The sequence below is a fragment of the Cydia amplana genome, chromosome Z (genome assembly GCF_948474715.1).
Source record: "Cydia amplana chromosome Z, ilCydAmpl1.1, whole genome shotgun sequence".
Classification (NCBI taxonomy): Eukaryota; Metazoa; Arthropoda; class Insecta; order Lepidoptera; family Tortricidae; genus Cydia; species Cydia amplana.
The window spans coordinates 12,144,332-12,165,411 of NC_086096.1; the positions used below are offsets into that span (position 1 = coordinate 12,144,332).

Genomic DNA, 21,080 nt, shown 5'->3' on the forward strand with positions numbered 1-21,080 from the left:
GTCAAAATTGTCAAACGCAACTGCCTGAAGTGGTGGGGGTGTGGGAGAGAGATGGACGTATATGCTAGAAAAGGACAATACGACTAACTACAGTGTTGCCACTCTCAATATATTACTTTAGGTTCCGAATATGGTAAGTTATTTAATTAGCGTTTTATTTTTGTGTAAAACGCTGTCATATAATATACTTGGTCAATTGACAGTAGAAAAAGGCGGCAAATTTGAAAAATGTAGGCGCGAAGCTTAGAGGATATAATCAAACGGAGACGCCATGTCTGTAATTTTCTGTACAAAACAGTCTGCCGATTTTTGCGGGGGAGGGGAACGTCAAATGTATGCGTAACGTAAAAATAGCCATGTCAGATAAACGTCAGTCCATACATTGTGTATGACCGTTGGCTGCCTATTTTCGACAGAGGGGAAAGCCTGTTAATGGCTACTCCGTTTAGTTGTATCCTCCAAGGCGCGAAGGGATATCGTCCCATAGAAAATTTGAATTTCGCGCCATTTTTTACTGACAAGATTTGGTTGACCAGCTATATAATGTAGTATGTCAAAGGTCTGTTTGATTTCAAACATAGACAGAGAGAATCATACTATCTTTGTCTAACACTAGTACTAGCAGTCAAAAGAAAAGGATGGGTATAGTTTTTTTTTATTCCTATTTATTACTGACAAGGTTTGGTTGACCCAGTATATGTCACCGTATATTGTCAATTTATTATGTTCAATCAGTGTGTTCAATAACAATTCAATAATACTGATCCTAAATCTATCGTGAAATATTAAAAGCGTGTGTATAAAAAAATATATAAACTAAGACTTGTAAATAATAATTATCATGGAACCAAAGGGTCACCCTTCTGATCCTCGTAGTAATGTGCCTATGTTTGCCGGATATGACCCTAACAAGTATGTACAAACGTACAAACACTTAAGCTTAGCGTATTCCTACATTCCTACCCACATACTATAGCGGTTGTTAGATCTACACGGTCACCGTGCACTTGCAAAAGGGCCGATCAACGGATGCTACCACCCTAGCTAAAAAACCTAGCAGTTTAGCGTTCCTCGTAGTATATACCCTTTGGCCACGTGGTCCTGCCTGCCTTTGTCCTACCAATCGGAATTTTTCCGTTTGGTCCTATTAACTAATCGGACTATAGAAAATAGAAACGGTCGTTTTCTTAGACCACGTGGTCCCACTTATCAGACTAATCGGATCACGCGTTAAGCCCCCTTTAGACTATGTGCGTGAATCGCGGGCGAAGCTTGGAGGATATAATCAAACGGAGACGCCATGTCTGTAATTTTCTGTACAAAACAGTTGTATCCTCCAAGCTTCGCCCCTTGGAGGATACAACTAAACGGAGTAGCCATTAACAGGCTTTCCCCTCTGTCGAAAATAGGCGGCCAACGGTCATACACAATGTATGGACTGACGTTTATCTGACATGGCTATTTTTACGTTACGCATACATTTGACGTTCCCCTCCCCCGCAAAAATCGGCAGACTGTTTTGTACAGAAAATTACAGACATGGCGTCTCCGTTTGATTATATCCTCCAAGGGGCGAAGCCACGAACGCGACTGTGGAGTCGATTTCGCTGTTTTCGAAAATCGATGCCACACTCGCGTTCGCGGTTTGCGCCGCGATTCGCGTACGAGTGTGGAGGGCTCTTTATATTTTATTGTACAATATTAGCCGGGTCCACACAGAGTGAACATACGCGCGAGGCAATTTCTTCGCGCACAAAACGCCAGTGTAGACGTGCCTCGCGCGCGCGCATCGGCCGAGGCCCGAGGCACGTCTACACAACGGCCAGTACAGTGTACGCAACGCGTCTGCTCGCTCTGTGTGGACCTCGCTATGGAAGAAAAAAAATGTATATATAAATGGTCTGAGAAAAGCAAATCTTGTCAGTAGAAAAAGGCGCAAAATTCAAATTTTCTATGGGACGATATTCCTTTCGCGCCTATATTTTTCCAATTTGCCGCCTTTTTCTACCGACAAGATTTGCTTGACCATCTAATTAATGATATAAGTAGAATACTTACTTTACTCTTTGTGGTAGACTATGGCAAATTAGTTCATTTGGTCCGATCGGTAGGACGAAATGTAATTACAATTCCTGGTAGTCCGATTAATCGGACCAAGCGGAAAGCGGATTGGTAGGACAAAGGCAGTAGGACCACGTGGCCCGTGGTCAGAGCGATAAATCAACCAAATTTCACGTTTAATAGAATTTCCGCTTCGTCGCTAGAGGGGCTACCGCGAAAACCAAAATTCGCAAATTGCGGGTATCTTTCTCTTTTACTCCAATGAACGGGAAATAATTAGAGTGACAGAGAAAAATGCCCGCGATTTGCGAACTTCGATTTTCGCGCTTTGCGAGGCTTTCAAGGCACGAGGGTTAAAACAAACTTTGCTACCGAGTGAAACACAAAATTTACACCACTCCAACTCGAGGAAAATAGAAATACTAACTGTAGGTAACAATTCCAAATGTACACTATTAAACATGTATCATTCAAAATCATTAATTACTTAAAAGTCAATTCAAGTCATTAGCCAACTTGAGCTACAAACTCATGCATCAAGTTTACTTTGCCACTCTTGTGGATAAAATGCAACTTCCTCATCAGTTTCTTGAATAACAAAGATTCATTTCAATTTTCAATATCCAGTGAGCAAAATGGGGACTAAACAGGACCATAGAGAAATATAGCAAGACAAGAGTGCTCACTCCGTACATCAGTTCAGACTATTAATTTCAGTGTCATACATCTAGCATCGAGTAGCGGAACTATCAGTACTGCTATTTGACAATAGATGTAGCACCGACCGGAAAGTCTTATCTCAACAGCATAAGACTTTCCGGTCGGTACTACATCTATTGTCAAGTAGCAGTACTGATAGTTCCGCTACTCGATGCTAATGGTCTTTTTGGTACTAAAACTGATGTATGGGGTCACTCTATGTATTTTTTTCTCTATGACAGGACTACGTTTGTATGGCGATTGCAGAAGCGGTCACGTGTCGTCCCAGTTGTTCTTAAGCATCTCTTTTATGAGTCAGCTCAAGACGAGTTAAATCGCAGAGCTTGGCTAGGTAATTAATTGTTTTTCAGGTACATTCTCTCTGACCGCGTGCCACCAGGGGTTCTCACCGATGAAAGCCTGACGCCGGGCCGGCCGCCGCGTCTGACGCAACGGACTATCGACAAGTTCTTGCAGCCGCTCACCAGGGACCTATCAATGTGTCCGCCGAGGTATTTATTTGTATTTATTTTGTTTTTAGTCTCAACCAACTTCAATACAGAAGTCAGAATATGACTGACCTTCACGATGAAACGCAAAATTATAAAAACTGATCTTAATTTAATACCTTGGCAATATGAACCTACGGTCGCGTCTTCGTGAATGAACTTATTTATTGTAGGTGCCCATCCCAGGGGGCCGATTTTTGAATTTCGATTGCTCGATTTCGTCACTCGAAAATCGGTGGATAACGGCGTAATGCTGATTTTTGAAATACGAGCGATAGAAATTTGGAATCTAGTGGTATTGACCACACGATTTCAATTGCCTAGTAGTGGAGATATTATTGAACGAAATACACGAAATCGAGCCGTCGAAATTCAAAAATCGGCCCCATGGCCCAGGTACCAGGTATGGTATGTAAATCAACATGTGTCACCATCATCCCTATAGTAGTCCTTTATTTGTAGGTAGCTACTGAATATTTGTTTCGTGTTCACCTTAGCTCTCCCACACACACTTAAGAGAATCACCAGAACTATTTAGGTATTCATGTGAAAATGTTGCACCCAATATTCTTGCATAAATGTATTAAATAAATGTAGACCAACGATTAAGGAGCTACCAGATTCCGTGAAGGATCGAATGGTGCAGCAAGACAAAGCTTTTTGGGTGGACAAGCCGGGTGCCAATGCCTATACTCTCCACGATGCCTACTACGACTACGGCATGACTACAGAAATAGTCAAACCAGGTAAGACACACAAGTCAGTGATTGAACACATACATAATGTCCTTGGGCGATACACACCCAGTTTTTACAAGCTTTTTATTAACTTGCAATGTGCTTGCAATGTACCTATGTAATATCTATGTATGTTTGTTGGGTCAAATCTTGCATGTTAAAGACCCACTTCCCGACTTCAATAAAGCTGAAAATTTGCATAGGTACATATGTAAGTCGGGTGACAATGCAATATTATGGTACCATCGAGTTGATCTGATGATGGATACAGGAGATGGCCATAGGAACTCTGTGATAAAACAAAGAAATCTAATTGTGTTTGGGGTTTTTAGAATTGTCTCGGTAAGTATTCGTTGCCTATGGAAAAAAAGTAGTCAGCGATAAAAGCTTGTAGGTACCAAAAATGAAATAAATATTTGCCAAAAACTTATTTTCAACCTCAGTTAGAGTCTATGCGGAAAGAGAAGAGTCGTGATATGTAGGGGAGCCCATACATTCTACGACTCTTCTCTTTCCGCACAGACCCTAATGTCAAGGGTGCCAGCAAAAGGCTGCGTTCCGACCAGAGATGTGCGAGGATGCCTACTTACTATGCGTAGTGAGGGATGTGTTAAGAACCAAGAATTGGAATCACTTAATTTTTTTTCCTCGCTCAGCGTGCAGTGATTTTATTTGTTCTTAAACCCATCCCTTGACTCTTGATATTTATACGACAGTTCACCAGGATGTGTTCCCGCGTTCGTACCAGTATGATTTGGACTGTGTCAAGTATCGCCGCGCCCATGGCTGTGATGGTTTAAAACAATCGCCAAATGAAAAAAAGGTAAACGAGAGGTAGAAAAATAAATACAGTCCATTGTGTATTTATTCTAAAAATACTCCTCTCTTATCCATCATACCTTCATGCAATCGACAAAATAACACTACTTACAGGTTCCTCTAAAGGCCTACTGTCGAGACTGCAGCAACAAGAAGGACCCTGGTTTGACCCCCTTTCAACTCGCGTGGGCTAAGGACTCTGGGCAGAAAAGGTGGCGAAACTACCCTGATCTCTCAGCTTCGTTGACCCCCGAAGAAATCCGGAAATCCATGGATGAGTATGGGATATAATTATTGGCAAGGAGCATTTGATGTTGATTAGCCAAATTAACATTCATTAGATGTTTCACTGTACTTCAAAAGCCGAAACATTCTAATCTAAAGCGAGGTTCAGATTAGCCTGCACTTGCATACAATTTTCATTACATTGCGGTATCTGATGAAACTTTTGAATGCAGATCTTTTGAATGATCGGTCGGCATGTAACGTATTTAAATTGCATGCAGGAGCTTGTTATATAGACCTCACTTACAAATAACTATATCTACCTACCTGCGATTGCGCTGACGTCATCTGATTTGATATTCATATCCTTTTCACGAGGCTCATTAATATTTTTTTATGTGCAGGGTTGGTCGTCCATTCCAGCACGATGCATGCAATTGGTACTATACGAACTATCCTTCTGTCAAATATCCAGTTATTATGCGGAAATTTTCTAAATAACATTGGTTTGTACCTATTTATTTATGACAGCATATAATAAGTACATGCTTATGCATACGTACATTTATTCCTGTTTATAACACGGACCAATAAATACATAAGTACTTATTAAATCGACTACTAGAACTAATTCGTTTTATTTTTGTTATCGAGGAAACTTCTCAAATAATAACGTCACAACACAAGTAGGACTTGAGTATTTTCAATGGGAACTTGGGCGTTTCAGGCGTTTGCTCTCGGAAACTAGTAAAATCCGTAAAAAAATTAACAGGCAGGTAAGGATTGTAATTGTCACGAGATGCACTATGACATTAAACTGTTTTGTAAAGTCAGTTTCTGTTTTCAGTAGATATTACATTCTTTGAGACATTATTGGGGGGGTTGGACATCGGATGATGGTAGCATGACGTAGGAGGAAACGGGGTCATTCGAAGCATGATTTTTGGATGATTTTAGGGAGGGAGGGGGTCAAAAATCGTCAAAAATAGATGACGTAATTTATGAACAGCCCCCCCAGTTATTAAGCGTGTCTGGCTGGCCGCTTGCTTAATATAATATGTTTCGTGTAAGTGTATATTTTATAAAAGGAAATTATGAAATAGGTATGAGGTATAAACATATGTGTTACATCGCCGTTTTTTAGGGTTCCATACCTCAAAAGGAAAAAACGGAACCCTTATCCTTATAGGATCACTCGTGCGTTTGTCTGACTGTCCGTCTGTCACAGCCAATTCTCTCCGAAACTACTGGGTCAATTAAGTTGAAATTTGGTACACTTATGCAAATTTGTGACCCAAAGACAGACATGTAACGTAAACAAATGAATTTCAAACATGGGGACCACTTTTGGGAAGTAAGTAAGTGAGAAAATTTAAAAATAATGTTTTTCAAACTATGTATATCGTGTTACATATAAAATGAAAGAGCTCATTGTGAGAATCTCAAATATATATTTTTTAATAATTTCAGGATAAACAGTTAAGAAGTAATTGAATAAAATAGGCAAAAATTACCATTCCCCACTTTATCGCCCAAACTACTAGGTCTAATAATACACAAAATAGTTCTTTACCTATAGATGACAGGAAAATCTATTAGAAATGTGCAGTTACTCGTGAGTCGGACTTAATTACCTACTTAGTTTTTGATCCGACCCCAACGGGTCTTTTAATGACATTTCACTCACGTTTCACATAAAATAGTATACATTGTTAAAAATTGTGTAATGTACGGAACCCTTGGAACGCGAGTCAGACTCGCACTTGGCCGGTTTTTTTTCGATAGAGTATACCTGGGGCCCGTTTCTCAATAGCTTGTAACTTGTAATACAAGCGGATGTCACTTTTTGGCCATTTTTTAGGGTTCCGTAGCCAAATGGCAAAAAACGGAACCCTTATGGATTCGTCATGTCTGTCTGTCCGTCCGTATGTCACAGCCACTTTTTTCCGAAACTATAAGAACTATACTGTTGAAACTTGGTACGTAGATATATTCTGTGAACCGCATTAAGATTTTCACACAAAAATAGAAAAAAAAAATTTTTTGGGGGTTCCCCATACTTAGAACTCAAAAACTCAATAATTTTTTTTCATTCAACCCATACGTGTAATCTATGGATAAGTCTTCAAAAATGAATAGTTTGCTTGCGCGAGAGACACTTCCAAAGTGGTAAAATGTGTCCCCCCCCCCCCCTGTAACTTCTAAAATAAGAGAATGATAAAACTAAAAAAAAATTATGATGTACATTACCATGCAAACTTCCACCGAAAATTGGTTTGAACAAGATCTAGTAAGTAGTTTTTTTTTAATACGTCATAAATCCCCTAAATACGGAACCCTTCATGGGCGAGTCCGACTCGCACTTGGCCGCTTTTTTTATAGAAGGGGTCTTCCAGTTGTATTACAAGTTACGAGCTTTTTAGAAACGGGCCCCTGTTGTCCACCTTGTTCGGATTTGGTTCGGATCAAAGATAATATACCTACCGCGTTCGGATTAAATACCAGGCCCCTGTTTCACCACGGTGATAGATGCGACAACTGTCGACATCACTGTTGCTGACGTCACATGCCTCAATACTGTAGCCTATAGAGTATATAGGCTACAGTAATCGCTTACCATTGGATTATATCGCCAATAAATAAGTAGGTACCTACTTATTTTGCGAAGCTAATGACAATTGTCACAAGAAACACGACAATTGTCACGAAATTCCGACACAATTTCCTGTCAAGAATTACATAAAATTCTTTGAAATGTTGTGACAAAATAATTGTCATAAACATCGCAAGAGAAAATACCTGTTTTTTCCGATACAATAAAGTTTTTTTAAATAATACAATGATGGTGGCAAACAGGAATACGGCCCGCCCGATGGTAAGCGGTAGCCGTAGCCCATGGATGCTTGTGACGTCAGCAACATTGATGGTCACCGTGGTAAAATAGGGGCCAGACCAGGCCAGACCTTTGTCTACCAATGCATGCAACTAGGTTTACAACCGACAACCGACCGCCACAGTAGGCAAACAGTAGGTATAAAAAGAAGATGACAGCAGTCATCTTTGCGGTTTTCTTTTATTTCACTTGTCAAAATTCATGCGTCTTAAACCATAATCCAAATTAAGTCAATGTTGTAAAAACCAAAAAAAGCCGTTTTGAAAAACTCCCGATTGCGATGGCGAACCAGGATGACGGCCTCTTCCTCCTGGAAGTGCTAATTGATAAAATTATTTATTCAAAAAGTCCCTGTTTTTCCGACAAGGCCTTTAAGACTTGTGTCAGCGTTAAATGTCCCGCGTGTGACCCCCTCGAACTTTGTGACGATGATGCCGGTGGCAGTTCCGGTCTCGACGACTCTCCGTTCCTGAAGTCATTTAATAGCGGGAAATCCTGCCTTTTTTCACTTAAGCAATCCGATATCTCCAGTGCAATGAGCAAGTTCGAAATAAAAGTATCTGTCTACAAAGAGCTTCCCTGCGGATGCTTACCAACGAAAATAAACCTAGGAGAAGCAACGATTGACATGACTAAGGAATTCGTGCAGGCCCGTAAGAGCTTCTTGGAAGATCCTACCAACGTCAGCTACCAAGCTTTGAAAGATTCATTCCATATAAAAGGATCGGATGGTGTCGAAACTGGAGAAATTTTGATGTTTTTGCGTATTTCATGTTTTGGTAAATTAATTGTAACAAAATTCCGAGGCAGCGGAGGCCCTCCCGTGTTAGGCAGTGGAATGGGAGGTCCTGGATTTGAAGACCGATCGTGTAACCCTCCAAGAAGATCGCAGAGCCCCGGCGACCCCTGCGCTTGCGGAGCCGCGCGCGCCGCTGGCGGGGGATCTGCGGGTGGGAGCTCACGCGGCGGTGCAGCAGGCGGCGTCTGCGAACCAGGTATCTTACTTTTCATTTCTCATGCTCTGAAAGAGGGTCAATGTTGTTCTAAAAGGTGTGCAGAAAATGATAGGTTTCTGTACTAGAGCATTTTACGTTCCAATTAAGTACGACAATATTACATTTTTACGATAAGCAATTGAAATTTGAGTTTAAATGGATTTGTTATACAATTTCCATTCTGATATTTAACTCCCCATACCATAAGTAAATAACGATACTTTTGACTAAATTGTTAATTGAAAGTACCCTTAAGATTTACTATAAAAAAATTCGACTTTTTCATGTTAAAAAAAACATACATTTTACTTTCCTCGTATTCGAAATGAAAAGTAGAGTGTTTAACTCGGGTAAAAGGCATCATTTCAGCCTCGGACTATTGGCGTTTTCACTGCATTCGAGCGCCAAATTACCTCGGCAGAAATGAGTGCCTTTCATCCCTTGCTTAACAATCTACTGTAAAATACCTACTAATTTATAAAATGTGATGTGATAGAAATATTACTCTTTAGCTTTCACAGCAACTATGACGTAAATTATCTATCAATAACTTTGAGCACAGATCAATAAGGTTCGGAAGGTAAATGAACTCACGTGCTTGCCTTGTTCACAGATATAAAAAGCCAGTGCCAAACCCACTCTAAAACTATACTCATAAACATTTTAGAAATTGAATGAAACATTCTAAAGCCCCCTCCAGACTATGCACGAGTGTGGAGGGGCCTAATTTCCAAAATGGTCCGATAGTCTGGGTTAAAAGGACGCAGGAACGCAAAATTGCACCTTTTATATAGAATTTTACATTATATATTTTAAAGACAAATTTAATGGAAAAAAAATCACTCTGAAAATAGACTATATTTGCGAGGCAGACTAGACTCGCGCCATATTTTTTATTCCTTTCTAATTTCCTGACTTTATACGCTACTCTTAAGCTATTTTAACAGATTTCAATAAAGAGGAGGTTAGGCAATATGTATGTTTGGTCGTTTTAAATTTGTTGCCCCGATTTCTCGAGTGTGATTGGATGATTTGGGTTTATTTTGTAACTCTGAACTAGGGGCATACCTAATAAACTTCACAGTTGGCCCCAATTGCCTTCATGTCAGGATCTAATAATCGAGGATAACCTGGAGAAATCGATGGAGCTCCTTATACACCTATAATATATGTATTTTATTAAATAAATAAAAATATTTAATTACATATAATATTAATAATATAGATATATACATAATATATATACATATGGCCTAGATGTCCTAGATACAACAGGTGAATATGCATTTAATTGAACTACTGATGAGGACGAAAGAAATTTCATGCTATTTCAAATGTTTGTATGAAGTCGGTTCTATTCGTCTCGATCTTTCGCTGAAACCCGTTGGAGGCATGATGAAGTCACACGATAGCAAAGACTACCTATAGTAGTTTGTGTTACAAGGGATCAAAATGATATATTTCCGTCAAGGGCGTACATTGAATCCTGAATAAAGCGATGGATTCTATTGTAGAATCGTGAGCGTAATGAGGGATTCAAGTGTTAATGCCCAAGACGAAATAATTTTGATACCGCACGGTGGGCTGAAAATCGGCCTCCATAGAAATAGAAACCGAAGTCTTAAATTTGAACTTTTTTTTATTGGAATAGCTTTTGTTAGGTTTTATTATGTCCCAAAATTAATCTTAGCTAATTTGGTTGGAAAAAAATTTAACTATAATTTTTTTTTTCAAAATCTTTGTATGGCGCGTATCAGAAAAAACGAGTTTTCTCCGAAAATAAAAAGTTAACCGTAATATCCTGACAGATGATTTTAAAACCAATTATTCTTGATTTTTCCACATAATTAGAATTTTCCTACGGGGTGCACTTTTTTTTTTAAAAATCGATATATTTTTTTATTTTTATTATCTTATTTTTTTATTTTAATACGGTTATACTCGTTATTTTGACTACAAAAAATGAATTTGAGTTTGATCGAACCAATAACTTACGCGTAGTGAATTTTTGTTCTAAGCAAATGTATGGAGCGTACGAGTAAAACGGATTTTTTTTTCAAAAATTAAAGGTATACCGTAATATCCTTGCAGATGATTTAATTACCAATTATTAATGATATTTTGACATAACGCGAACTTTTCTACCGTGTACACTTATTTAATAAAAAATAAAAAACTTATTTTTTCATGCTGAAATAGCTTTTTCTCATTGTTTTAATCAAATAAATAATAAACATACAACAGTTACAAGTAGAAAATTGAAAATAAAACCATTACATCCTTTACATTATTACCATTGTATCCTCTTTATTACATTATCTTTGTACTTAATGAAACAGTATTTAACAAATGACACATTGACAACTTATGAGTCTAAAATTAATGATCATTAATGAGGTCCGGTTAGAATCGTTAGTAGATATTATGAATGCAGTTTAATCATTAAGGTTTTAATCATTATCCTTATAATTAGACGTAAAACTAATTATAATAGCAATGATATACTCGTAGAATGGTGGTGTTCATTAGTACTAGCAATAAATAGGTAAGGGGTACATTTTATATTTTAGTTCATCTTGAGCTTCTTAACCGCTAACTTACACGACCATAAACCATGGACAGTCTTATTACGAACTTGGACTTGTTTGTTATCCTAAAATCTCAAGGATCTAGTTTAAATCACGAAGCTTTGTTTGAAATAGTGCTAACTAAATCAAACCTTAACCTATCAGAAGAAGATCGTGACACCTTGAAAGAATTTTGCCGAAGATTACAAGAGCTGCTACTGACAGATGGAAGAAAAGCCAACGGAACACAGAAAAATTTAGAACAATGTATGGATCTTGGTTAGAAGCAAATATTGACTGGCCAAGTTGCTTTTATCTTCAGTTGGATCTTCAGTTAGCCCACGCATCAACCAGCAGTGATCTCATTCCTCATACACTAAGCACATCATCAACTGGAACCATGAGATTGAAACGTAAACCATTCGAAGACCTCGGAACGAAGCAGAAAAAAAAACAGATGCAGCGATCTAAGCGTTGAAAACACAGACGAAGTGGTGTTTTCAGCTGTAAAGCTTTTAAAAGAAGATGGTCAGGGTGAAATTGCATCATTGATAGAATATATGTTAAAGAACCCAGAAGCAGTCCAGAAATTCACTGCAATCATCAAGAAGCCTGGTTCTACCGCGTCACTTACAGCAGAGAAGGCATTAGGTCTACTGATTTCTTTGAAGTTAAGTAAATGGCAATACATAACTTTACGAGAGACAGCCATCAGAGAGGGTGCTTCAAATTTATACCCATCGTATTATAAGGTGCAGAAGGCTAAATTAGATTGTTATCCACCAACGCAATCTGTTACTGTAACGGATTTTTCGTGTGAGATAACATTGCAAGCTTTGCTGGATTTAACAGTTACACGAATTTTGAATAGTTTACAGGAACAAGTAGAAGACATGCAGTTAAGTTTAATTTCTAAATGGGGATTTGACGGTGCTTCCAGTCAAAGCCGGTACAAGCAGAAAATTGGTGGCAGTGAACAAGATGACTCAAGCATTTTTATGACGACTTTAGTGCCACTAAAGCTTATCTCTGGCGACAAGACAATTTGGACAAATCCAAAACCATGTTCTGCTTCATATTGTCGTCCAAAGCAATTTACATTTACTAAAGAGAACAAAAACTTTGTTCTAGCTCAAAAGAAAAAAATGGACGATGAAATCAAAGACCTAGTGCCCACAGAACATAGGAACAACAAAGTGACACATAAGCTGAAGATGACGATGGTAGATGGCAAAATCTGCACATATCTTTCACAGGCTAAGTCAAGTGCAACATGCGTTTTATGTTTAGCTAAGCCTAATGAAATGAACAATATAGACAAAGTTTCGAAAAAAACAGTGCCTGATACTACCTTATATGAATTTGGACTATCATCTTTACATGCCCGGATCAATACCATGGAATGCCTTCTTCATATAGCATATCGATTGGACTTTAAAGAATTTTATGCAACTGAAAAGAGGGGCCTTAAACAGAAGATGGAACTACGGAAGAAGATTATTCAAGATCGCTTCAAAGACGAACTAAATCTTTTAGTCGATGTAGTAAAACAAGGTTCTGGAACAACGAATGATGGAAACACAGCACGAAAATTTTTCGAAGATCCCGAAAAAACAGCTAATATCACTGGACTGGACAAACAACTGATTCGGAGATTTGCTGTAATTCTGCAAGCTGTCACATCAGGTGAAGTAATTGACACTGAAAAGTTTAAAGCCTATTGTAAAGATACAGCGGACGACTATATTAAATTTTACAGTTGGTATAAGATGCCCCCAACAGTGCATAAATTGCTCATCCATGGCACAGATATCATTGCACAAAATGATATTGTACCGATTGGTCATCTCTCTGAAGAAGCATCTGAGGCACGCAACAAAGACTTCAGAATGTTCAGAGAGCATCACTCACAAAAAAAAACGAGACAAGATTCGAACAGGGATGTTTTTAATATGTAACTTTTGTCTTCCGATCCTGTCCTTTCTTCAATGAGGCCAACAATAAGTGGAAAAAAGAAACAGGCTTTCTTCCCTGAAACTTTAGAATTATTCATTTGTCTGGAACCTCAAGAAGAAGAAGTGACAGATACCTCAAATGTGTACCCTGATTCTGAAATGGACACGGATTCGGAAGTAAAGCGACCAGGAAAACTAAACTTTCAGGATTCCAATATTAGCATTAGAATACTTTTAATTAGGATAGCATTACATATACTTATTTATGTTTTTGTGTAAACCAATTATTGATAATGTTACTGATATTTATTTAATTAAGTAAATTCGTAGTATCTACTAATGATTGTAACCGGACCTTATTAACGATCATTAATTTTAGACTCATAAGTTGTCAATATGTCAAATTTGTTAAATATTGTTTCATTAAGTACAAAGATAATGTAATAAAGAGGATACAATGGTAATAATGTAAAGGATGTAATGGTTTTATTTTCAATTTTCTACTTGTAACTCTTGTATGTTTATTATTTATTTGATTAAAACAATGAGAAAAAGTTATTTCAGCATGAAACAATAAGTTTTTTATTTTTTGTTAAATAAGTGCATACGGTAGAAAACTTCGCGTTATGTCAAAATATCATTAATAATTGGTACTTAAATCATCTGCAAAGACGGTATACCTTTAATTTTTGAAAAAAAATCCGTTTTACTCGTACGCTCCATACATTTGCTTAGAACAAAAATTCACTACGCGTAAGTTATTGGTTCGATCAAACTCAAATTCATTTGTTGTAGTCAAAATAACGAGTATAACCGTATAAAAATAAAAAAATAAAATAATAAAAATAAAAAATATATATTGATTTTTTTTTTAAAAAGTGCACCCCGTAGGAAAATTCTAATTATGTGGAAAAATCAAGAATAATTGGTTTTAAAATCATCTGTCAGGATATTACGGTTAACTTTTTATTTTCGGAGAAAACTCGTTTTTTCTGATACGCGCCATACAAAGATTTTGAAAAAAAATTATAATTAATTATTTTTCCAACCAAATTAGCTAAGATTAATTTTGGGACATAATAAAACCTAACAAAAGCTATTCCAATAAAAAAAAGTTCAAATTTAAGACTTCGGTTTCTATTTCTATGGAGGCCGATTTTCAGCCCACCGTGTACCGTGTGACACATACTGCTTTTCACATCAACTATGAGAAAAGTGTTACTTTGATCCCTCCTAGTAGGGAGGAAAAGTGCCACTTTGATCCCTCCTAGCAGGGAAGAAAAAGCTCTTTTCCGAATAGGTGGTGTGAAAAATATATTGCGTTTTTGCAGCTCGGGATCCCTATAATAGCATGCCATGCGAAGACCCCGACGATCCATGCTACTGCACTGGTCCAAAGCAAGATCCTAAGCAGCAGATGGCCTGCAGGAATACACAGGAATACTGCTTGCATCTACCTAAAGGTGAGCGAGTACCAATGCTATTCTTTTGTCACAGAGAAATCAGAACTCCTTGGATAAGAAGCGCTTGCGACCACACGCGCTGTACCTACTTAATGATAAAAAAAATGAAGCAAGCCCTAAGGTCACGAAATAGTGTCTACGGAACCGTACACAAAAAAAGGTACCAAATAGATTAAGGTGCACAATTTCTGATAATTACAGCCCGTGCGGCGTGCACTTTATATAGGTATTTATTTAAAATTAAATTTTCAAGTTAAAATTCAAGTTGTGTGCTTATTTATCCAATTAGTTCTATAATCTCTAGAATATGGTTAGTTTCCGATTCGCCGGATTCTTGTTACGCCAGATTCTTGTTTCGTCGGATTATCTTATACTCGGATTGTGACGTCCTAAAGTAAATCCGGTGAAACAGGAATCCGGCGAAACAAGAATCCGGCGAATCGGGGACTAACCAATATTGGTCTTGATTGTTGGGCTACTTTTACAAAAAAATACTACTAAGTGAATATATAAACAGTAGGACGTAGGGGGAAGCGGGGCAGATAGGCACAAGGGGCAGTTTTGAACATGCACCCACACTAATAGCTTAACTAAAAATGTATGTTCACCTGCTGCTATACTAAAACGTGGCATTGTATGTGAGAGTGACCATGCAGCTTACTTGATGTGTCAAGACGTGATTCCGCGGTCGCACTGTAAATAAATTGTTTTAATTTATCGAGTTGTGGGTTGTGGTACGAAATTTTATACCTGGGTCAATTTTTGAAGAGGGTGTTTTTTCGACATTTGTATAGCAATTTTTTATTTTTGGAAAATTAGATTTATTATTATCGATTTAGGAAGGATTCTTAACAACAAAAAATATACTGGAAGAGGCACCACTCTACTTTTTATAGTTAGCTAGATATGGACGTCTAAATATCGACATTTGTATGGCACTATTTAGCAATTTTTAGAGCGCCATTGACATGTATATGGCATTTTTTCGACATTGTATGGCAGTATCAAAATTTTTATGTCACTATTTATTAATTTTGTGGCATTTGTAAGACCCTGACGACATTTGTATGACGCCTTTTCGACATTTATATGGCACTATGTCGATATTTGTATGCCACAATCGACATCTGTACGGTCAAAATAGCCGTACAAATGTCGCCAACAATATTTTTTGGCGTAATTTCTTACACCATATAACCGATTCAATTATTTATTTTACTATATACCTATTTTGACACTATATTTGCAACTATTATTATGAAATACACATTTTATTTCGACCAACATATGAAGCGTCCATACAAATGTCATTGTAGTCGTACCAAAATATATCGAAAGAGATTATTATTACCTGTTTTTACATAAATAAAACTGGTTCCGCGTGCATACTTAATGGTGATAGACGCCCAACTAACCGCGCTATTGCGTCGTAAAGTTTATCTAATCGTTATTCAATAGACAAAGAAGATTTTGGGGGGTATCTTTAAGTCATAACCAGAGATCGGACAAATTTGCGACATTGCTCGGACATTGCAGGACATGACTCCAAAATTGATTAAATAATTAATCATTTAATTAATTTCTTACCTGAGGTTTCATTTTGATTCCTAATCAATAAAAAACACAAAGATTTCTTATAATGTAAATTTATTAAAGAAATTAATCAGTATGTTTTCCAAATTTTCTGTAGGTACTCATTTTTTATATCAATAATATATTTAAGTGCTATTTATTGACGAGGGAACAAAATGAAATCTCAAGTAAAAAATTAATTAAAATAATTAAATGATTACTAATTATTTAATCAATTTCGGAGTCTTGTCCACATTCTTGCGAGCAATGTCGCAAATTTGTCCGATCTCTGGTCATAACAAAACAAGTGCCGCGCTGGACAACGATAAAAAGGCTTCCCTTGTTTTATTAAATAAAGCATTAAATTATCGAAATGATTAAATGAGTGTATACTGTATGTTCCGAAAATAGTTATTTCCTAATTGCAGTTAATACCATTCGCATTATTTCTCACTTTATATTTTTCTCGTAATCTTCCTTTCCCTATAGCAACTTTAGTCATTCGCATATTTTTCCATTCTATTTTTTTTTTTGAAAAACTTATTTTCCCGGTATATTTTGTAACCATTCGCATTATTTTCCAACTTAAATAGACGGAGCCCCGCTTCGCGGGGCTCCTATTTCTGGGCGGTTTGCCCTTCGGGCATCTGAAGCTACCTAACGAACCTAACCTACTTACCTACCTACGCTTTTTTCCCCAAAGTGTAATGTTTTCACGGACGTCTCACTAAATCAATAGCTAGGTAGGTTAGGTTCGTTAGGTAGCTTCAGATGCCCGAAGGGCAAACCGCTCAGAAATAGGAGCCCCGCGAAGCGGGGCTCCGTCTAGTTAAGTTGCAAAGGAAATGTTTTTTGAAAAGAAACAGTCCGACGAACTCCAGATTTGATGGACACCCCAGCGGTTTTCATAGCTTGTTGTTGTTATGTCAGGCAGAAAATAAGCTACTAATAAATACATAGAATGGGTAAATATGAAAACGGTTCAAAAACATATCGAGAAAATAAGCTACTAATAAATACATAGAATGGGTAAATATGAGAATGATTATAATTGCTATTGATAAATGAAGCTTACGAGAAAAATAAAAAGTGGAAAAAAATGAGAATGGTGTACGGCTCTTCTGAGGTGAACTTTTCGCTTCAAACCGTAATCTTTAAAACAAAGGCCATTGTCTCTATTATCGCAAAAGCGCTTGCTCCCGACTTGGCACGTGCCAGTACAACATTCATATTGAAAAACAACCGGTATCGTCATAGTATTAAGGTTCAAATTTAATGTCACTGATATTCTATATATTACGTTTTGGTAGTGTAGGACGATAGACCGCCCCGAAGCGATACGGCACTCATATTATTTTGATACTTAGTGTGGTGTTAAAAATGAAACACGGTTATTTATGATAAAGCGTTGTATATTTGTTATATAACAAAATCTAAGGTAACAATGTAAATTTAAGATTAATAAGTTTAACATAGGTATAATCAAAATTTTTCCGTGTAGGTATATAAACAGTTATACGTACTACTAGATAAAATCGTGTCATAAAAAATCAGATATAATCAATTTCTTTCTTATATTATAACCGACCTTTCTTCTGACCGTTGACACGTGACGTTTTGTTAGAAAAGCTGTACGCTTCAAAGCTCCACGTTTGCCTTATCAGTGTTTTTATTGTTACTATGCGTCGGCATCACATCAGAGGTGCTAATTTCACAGTATCGTTATTTTAAAGATAAGAAAAAATAACAATGCTTGCAGCTGCACCTTTGTAAATTATTAGTTATTACATTTACCACCGCAAGCTAATAATTTAAATAAAACAATATAATAAATAACCGCGTTTCATTTTTAACACCACACTAAGTATCAAAATAATATGAGCGCCGTATCGCTTCGGGGCGGTTTATCGTCCTACACTACCAAAACGTAATATCTAGAATATCAGTGACATTAAATTTGAACCTTAATACTATGACGATACCGGTTGTTTTTCAATATGAATGTTGTACTGGCACGTGCCAAGTCGGGAGCAAGCGCTTTTGCGATAAGAGACAATGGCCTTTGTTTGAAAGATTACGGTTTGAAGCGAAAAGTTCACCTCAGAAGTGCCGTACTATATTAACTGCCATTTAGGAAACTACAGTATACACTCGATTAAATACATTCTCTAGAAAATGCTCTTTATAAAAATATAAAGCTATTAATAATACGTTGCCTACATCCAAAGTTATGATTTTTTTTATTGGGCTATGCCGCCACTGGGACACGCAAAAAACGGCAAATTTCGCCGTTTTTGGACCTTCAATTGCGATTTTGTCAGAAACAAATAATATTTAAGGTACAGTTGTACATTATTTTTAAAGTTTATAATACACTGAATGAAAATATATACATATCTAGTCGTTAAGTCCTATGGACTTCGAGTTTTAGCCGTGGGACAGCAAAAAATGCCTATTTGAAAATTGACCTACCTACTTTACCGGACAAACATTATAATAAGCGCTAAGTTTATTCAGTAATCATTGTAATAAACTTTGCTCATCATTTAAAAGCAATACTTAACAGTATATTTTTAATACATTATTTTTATTTTAGTTAACCTCTGGGTTAATACATTAATATAAACTATAATAAATTCTACTTACTAAAGTCTATTTTTTTATTCGGTAGACTAAAATGACATTTCATAGTATGAAATGACACATACTATGAAATGTCATTTTAGTGTACTGAATAAAAAAATAGACTAGACTCTGTGTAAGCTAACTTTACAGCGACTTTGACAGAACAAAGTGTAGTGAACCATAAAGGGTTCAGTAGTCATCTAGGAAAGTAACTCGTATATGAAATACCTATGGAAAGCTGTTTTCGTTTGTTTCGTTTTATTTCTCAAGTAGTGTTATTTTCTAAAGGTTCGATACATAAGTAACGTAATATAGTACAACAGGTGAATATGCATTTATGTAACTGAATGAAATTGAAAGAAATATTCTTTAATATTACCAACATATTAGGCACCATAATTATACTAGCTAAGTACTTCCATCAGGCTACCTGGTCCGACCGGCTCTGCCGACGCGATCAAACCAAACAGTAAGATTGTTAAAGAAAACGTTGTCCTATCCTATCGATCGAACGAGCCAGTAAGGACCAGGTGGCCTAAAGCTGCTACTTAAACATACTGACGAGTATGATATGATCTAAAATATAGATCAGTACGGTGATAAAAATAGTCAAATACATACATCCAACAATTAGCAATACTCAAAATCATTTGTAACGTTTTTATGTATGCGAGGATTGAACACATGAGAACTAGTTTCTTAATATGGCCAGGTCGCAATACTCTATATGAAGAGATAGGCACCACCTTGTGCGGCAACGAGCTTAAGATCAAAGTACCAGCGCATGCATCAACCATCAAGAAGATTAGTCAGACGCATTGCGCGATGCAGCGACCGTTTGTACCACCGAGAGGAAACGACAAAAATAACAACGCGCCGTGCAATCCACCGTGTGCAAAAAATCAAATAAGCTTAGCGTTGCCCTCCGAAGACGTGTGTTGCAATGGCCCTCAGCTCGCGGAAACGCAGTTCACCTGCACCACCGAGAGCTGCCCCATGGCCTCGAAACACTTCCAGCCGCCTCCTTCCTTGCAACGATCTGGAACAGGCGACATTACACAAAACAACGATGTGTTCGTTTTGAAAGTGGCCAAAACTGCAGTCCAGGGAGATAGGAAATGTAAATTAGAGCTGGAGTTGGTTACGCCAAAAGGCGGCGACAAGCATCCTCCAGTACAAAAGAAAGATATAAGAATGCAATCGGACCTGGACTGCGAATGTTGTGTGAGAAGAATAAGAAAGAGTAAAAAAGTACGAAAGATTTGCTAATCCTAAAGCGTGAAGTTTAATTATAATTCATTGCCATAAACAATTACTCTAAATGATACCTACTACCTTTATGAATATCCTTTATTTAAGTGTACCTTCAGTTGCTCTATGATGATCTTATGACACGGTCACAAAATTGTGCAGATTGCTGTCCGCCGGGAAACAAGGTGGTATTTCAAATGCCACAAGACTCCTGCGCGTTGAACCACAAGCAGCGAGCGCATTTCAACCTGGTGTCTGACGGTGTTGCCGATGTGACACGAGAGGACCCAGCGCAGCTGATGTCTACGAAAGCGAAGGACTATCCCGGCGTCGTCTACGATTTCTCCAACCGCGTGATAAAGCTGAAAATTGGAAAAACCGTGGAGGGGGCGGGCCGGAAATCGAAAATGGAATACCAGTTCATAACACCTATTCCCCATTATGAGAAGACTGTAACTGTCAACGACAATCGCGGCGCCCAATGTGTGCGAACTCGTCGGTGTTGTTCACCGTGTCATAGTTGCTGCCCAAATTAATACTCTGATAAAATCTACGATATTGCATTGAAATATGAGTGCACGCCTAATTCAACATCGGGTTGAAAAATTGCTACAAATTAATATTTTGGTAATATTGACAAAATTCATGTCATACCTAATTTAACAACAAAATTAAAGAACAAAACGAAAACTGTTTTATTATTTTTGTC

At 37.4% G+C, this 21,080-nt stretch overlaps 2 protein-coding genes across 2 annotated transcripts; both read left to right on the forward strand.

Moving 5' to 3' along the window:
* The first annotated feature begins 852 nt into the window (after positions 1–852).
* Positions 853–5,587, forward strand: LOC134661350 (uncharacterized). The gene is made up of 6 exons (XM_063517387.1): positions 853–912; positions 3,132–3,272; positions 3,867–4,015; positions 4,723–4,829; positions 4,940–5,103; positions 5,455–5,587. Exons 1-6 carry the CDS (start codon positions 887–889, stop codon positions 5,549–5,551), a joined length of 684 nt encoding a protein of 227 aa, XP_063373457.1. The 5' UTR covers positions 853–886; the 3' UTR covers positions 5,552–5,587.
* A 9,212-nt stretch (positions 5,588–14,799) lies between these two features.
* LOC134661353 (uncharacterized) lies at positions 14,800–20,913 on the forward strand. The gene is made up of 2 exons (XM_063517392.1): positions 14,800–14,923; positions 20,534–20,913. Exons 1-2 carry the CDS (start codon positions 14,812–14,814, stop codon positions 20,905–20,907), a joined length of 486 nt encoding a protein of 161 aa, XP_063373462.1. The 5' UTR covers positions 14,800–14,811; the 3' UTR covers positions 20,908–20,913.
* The last annotated feature ends 167 nt before the right edge of the window (positions 20,914–21,080 follow it).